We start from the raw sequence: 4,846 nt of genomic DNA on the forward strand, positions 1-4,846 counted from the left end.
GGCACATTAAACAATCAGTTTTATATGGGTTGGCAGTTTATGACACCATCCCTTCTGCCCATCTGTACCAAGTACAATTTTCGGCACATGAATGAATATTGAATTTATTTTCTCTATTCAACACAAAAAGTTTGGAGAATCCGCGCCAGGATGGCCATTTGCCAATAGTGAGGAAGTCTTACATAACAGAAAAGAAGTCAATGACCGCCTGCCTGCGGGCTGCGGGCTAGAGGTCCCGTAACCAATCATAATCAACCATCGTATTTACGAAATCATTGCTATCAAAATGACCGAGTGTGAACCTATTTATCTCAAACTGAGGCGTGTATCCATCAGGGTTAAGGGTAGTGTGAACAGAGAAAAGGAGAGTGCCCGAACGCTGGACATTCGACAACACTTATTACTTAGCATACGCAGTACCAACGCGACACGCATACTGGACCCAGGCTGGAGGTGACCAGAACCCTCCGTGTAAGCTTCGGTGCACAAGAAAAAGAAAGGGGGAATCACAAGATCCTACGCGCTTTGAATGTGAGTTTCAGACAGGAAGTACATAGGGCATTCATGGAGGAACGGGGCTCTTGGTTTATAATGATATTCAGATTCTATTTATTTCAAATCAGGTAACGAGATTATGACTGGGTTTTTACAAAGGTAACTTTTTTCCCACATTACAGGCCCATCCCCCATGACAAGAAGAAGGATGGCCTACTTCCAGGTGCATGATTTTGTACTTGAACGTGGTTGTGAGAGAGTCTTTCTCTCTCTCTCTCTCCCTCTCTCTGTCTCTTTCACACACAAACACACTAAACTCTGAGGCACACACACACATGTCTACTGGAGACGCTGCTGGAAGGCCTCGGGGATGGCGACGGGTGCGACGGGCAGGTGGGCGCCCTCGGGGTGGAAGCCGTTCTCGTCGGCGGTGTACTGGACGGTGTACTGCTGGCCGTCGGGGGCCACGAATTGGTAGGAGCCCTTGACGACGGCGGAGCCCTCGGCCTCCTGCTGGCGGGCCTGGACGAAGTCGCCCTGCTCCTCGGCCTTGATGCCGTTCTCGGTCTCGTAGCTGTAGAAGTAGCGGCCGGAGGGCTCGATGTTGCGCTCGTCGCTGAGGATGCGGAACACGGGCTTGGCCTGCTGCTGGAACTGAGGCGCGGCGGCCGCGACGGCGAAGAGGACGGCGAAGATCTGCAAGTGCAACAACAGGTACGGCATGAGCAAAACAGCAAAAGCACACGAGCTCAAAGGGAAAAGGGGGGGGGGGCGTGCTTGTTGATGGTGGTTAACTAGTAGTAGTATTAATGAAATTGACGAATAATATTCTCGGCCGTATATGTATTGCGTAAAAAGATGGACAAACGGAACTGGTAAGCAGTGTGCCGGCTGTACCGGTACCGGAGCCAGCCTGCTTTCACCGACAAAGGATAAGGCACATTGTTCGCGTGACGGAAGAGAGAAACAAACTAGTTTTTCTTCATGTCACAAAGTCACAACACAGCTACCTATCTCACTCTTGAAGGGACAAAAGCGAATGGGATATCAGATCCGATTAGAGGACGGTAGTGGGTGGACTGTGGACTTCCCCTGACTCACCAGGAAACGCATGGTGGCTGTGGGTTCGCGACGGTGTGGGCACGACTGGTGACAAAGTTGGTCCTAGATCGGCTTTTTATAGGCGAGTGTGGGATGCGGCTAGGCACGCTGGGAGGGAGCCTCCGTCACGGGAAGCTTTGGAATGGGCCAGGCCCAGCAGGAGCGGGCAGAGTGCGCGGTGGCGGGGCGTGGCGCGGCGTGGCGGGGCGTGGCGGGGCGTGGCGGGGCGTGGCGGGGCGTGGCGGGTCGCGGCGGTCGTGGAGCGGAGGGCAAAATGTCGACCAATGGCGATAAGAGATCGCCCATCCTGCCACTAATCGGGAGGACGAGGGGCAAGAGGTGCGTTGTCATCTGGATTCGCGTAAAACTTCAAGTTAATGGCGAAGGTCCACCCGCTTCGCAGGGACAGACGACCCGCCGCGACCCGGGGAGTGCGGCACGTGTAGGAGGCACTTGTCGTGAGGGGTGCGTATTGAGCACGGTGTGACACCTTTGTTAAGGTGTTACAGAAATTTTGAGTGCAGTGCCTTAAAGGCATTATAGAACCCTCAAAGTGCTAGAAATGAGTAAGACTTAGTTTTAATGTCCAAGAGCAGTAATCCGAATCCATAATAAGCACCTTTTAAAGGGCCCAGTCACACCTTCGTGTTTCCAGTAGTGTCACCTGTGCATTCGGGTTACGGAGTGTATTGAGCTTTGAGCATGGAGTTGGTGTTCACATCCGCCCGTCTCTCTACCAGCTCAGCGTCCGGCCCTGATCGGGTCAGATCGGGTCGGACCGGACCGGCGAGCCTAAAGGCGAGCCTGGCGGTCCCTGAGGTGGCCTTGAGGCCGGCGCGGGGGCCTTTTTACTGCCCCGTGTGGTCCTAAGGTGGGCTCGTCTTTCCAACAGCGATGCCAAAAAGGAGGAAGGCAGGCAAAAAAGAACAACGCCTGGAAAGATACAGACTTTGGGCAAAGGAGGGACTGGTGAAAGAAACTAAAAGTTACAGATTCTTATTGAGCTTGAAAGATTACGGAAGATTATAGTGTGTATCAGAAAGTGGAATCTGCACACTGGGCACTGCACTACATTCGGTTTCGGGTTGGCATCAGAATGGCAACACTGGTTGTAGTGACAATCGGTAAACCCGATGAGTATCTCATTGACAAAACTTGCACTTTCAATGAATTGCCCGTGTGTGGGGGAAGGGAGATGAGCCGCCACTCGACTGACCTTGACCTTTACGCTGCCCCTGCCCCTGCTTAAGTTGAAGTACCGGCAGATGTTGGAAATATATCGGACGCACTGGAAAGAAAGGGCGAATCCTGAAAGACCTCATATACTTTCACTTTGATATTATTTTATTGACATATAAGAATTTCAAAGGGCTAGTACTGTGCTGGTATGTGATATGAATCTCGAGCTCATAATGACAATAAAACAGCATGCAAACAACAAACCGGTGGTTTTCGGATCCAACGGGGGCGTTACTCCCTCTTCCATGCCAGCCACATATTATGCCGACGAGGTATTATACTACTAGCAGCCGATGACGCATACATAAGGCTCTGACTTTTATTTTCAACCTGCTCTCCCATTTCAGTTGTCTTTCTTTTTGGTCCGCATCTTTTATTGTCATCGTCCAAAGCACATAATGGAAGCCATCCTCGGCATTAACAAGCAAAAAAATAAAAATAAAAAATTGATAAGGATTGCTAAACATTTTCAGATAATTGAACTAAAAAGTGTAAAAAATGCCGTACAGGAAGTTACGGTTTGCCTACGGTCCGTACCGTATTTTCAGCGTACGGTCAGGCCGTAACAGTCTGAACTGTACTTTCTTGCTCAGGCTAAAACAGTATTCGACTTCCCCAACATTTTTTCAAGTTACGGTCTGTTCTGTACGATACGGACCGTAACCGAATTACAGTGCTGGACCGAAAGTGGGCGAAACATCACCATGGGATATCAAAACGATATCGCTGCGATTTCGCTCAAATTCCGCTATCGCTCCATTTCTGGCGGTTTTTGAAGAACAAAATTGCAAGACTGACAAAAATCTGCTTCTCCCGGCGAGGCTGCTCCCGTACGGCATGCCATATTTGCTCTGCGCTCGTCCAAATAATAAGACTGGTTGAGTCCGGCAGCGGCAGCTGTTCTCCTGCTGCCGCCTTGGCTCCTGCCCCGGCCAGCAGCGGAGCGCCTGTGAGCCGCAGGGTGGGCCGCCCGCCCCACAGCCGCGCGGGCGCGCTGCCTACTCGCGCCGGCGGGCCGCCCGGTCCAGGAGGAGAGTGTCCCGTTGTTGTCCCCCCCCCCTCCCTCCAGCCCATCCATCCGGCACGCCGGGAGCGCGGGCAGCTGCACGACTCGAACGCACGATGGGCTGCCTGCTCGGCAGGCGTGACCCGGACCACACGGAGCCAGGAGACTGACACACTTCAGACGTGTCTCGCCCATTCTCGGCGCAAACGGCTATAGTGGGTACACTACACTGGGAGGGGAAAAAATACAGATTTTCGTCGTCTGACTAACATAGACAACAAGGAAAAAAGTATCGTAAAATGGCGAGAGATATTTACACGATGTATGGAAATAATGAACACTTACAAATCACGTGTTCCTTCGATTTGATTTTTTGTAGATTTTCTAAGATACGCAACTTACGAAGCCATTGCAGTACCCGATTGCAAACCTCATAACTATTCCTCAAAATATCCACGCCTCCAGAAAACGGAGGACTGCTCCAGCAGTCAGGCGAGAATGGCAAAGAAGAGTTTCAGGTGGAATCAGTAATTTTTTTTTTAAGCAATGGCATTTACGTGCGCCGCTTCTGGGCTGGAATTTGCTGGCCTCCTATATCCCAACGCGTTAGCAGAAAAGTCCAAAGCTTTTTCAATCTTTTTACATGTATCCTACACCTACAAATTAACGAGATCACATTGGGATTGGGACAGGACGTCGATTGCCACTAAAGGCGCGAGGCGCGAGGGGGGGGGGGCATTTCCTGGACGCTGACGCACTTGGTGTGCGTGCGGAGTGTGTGGAGCCGGGCCGCCGCTCGCCCCAGATCAGACGGCCGAGCCCGCCCGACCAGCGCGGTGCTGAACTTGCCATACCAGAGCGGCGCACTGTAGCGGGGCCTCGTCGTAGTCGCGGTCTTGCGAAAACAGGGAGTGGTCGATGAAAACTTTGTAAAAATATAAAAACTTCTACTGAGGCCCCCCTCCCCCTTGAGGAAGAGGAGGAGGAGGAGGAGGAGGAGGAGGA

The 4,846-nt window shown here is 51.9% G+C and overlaps 1 protein-coding gene across 1 annotated transcript; it reads right to left on the bottom strand.

Moving 5' to 3' along the window:
* Positions 1–585: 585 nt before the first annotated feature.
* On the bottom strand, positions 586–1,703 carry LOC113203281 (larval cuticle protein 65Ag1-like). Its single transcript, XM_026417870.2, has 2 exons — positions 1,597–1,703; positions 586–1,191 (listed from the first exon to the last, which is right to left on the bottom strand). Exons 1-2 carry the CDS (start codon positions 1,606–1,608, stop codon positions 835–837), a joined length of 369 nt encoding a protein of 122 aa, XP_026273655.1. The 5' UTR covers positions 1,609–1,703; the 3' UTR covers positions 586–834.
* Positions 1,704–4,846: the final 3,143 nt, after the last annotated feature.

This window comes from Frankliniella occidentalis, unplaced genomic scaffold (assembly GCF_000697945.3).
Source record: "Frankliniella occidentalis isolate FOCC.00 unplaced genomic scaffold, Focc_3.1 Scaffold41, whole genome shotgun sequence".
In the NCBI taxonomy this organism is placed as follows: Eukaryota; Metazoa; Arthropoda; class Insecta; order Thysanoptera; family Thripidae; genus Frankliniella; species Frankliniella occidentalis.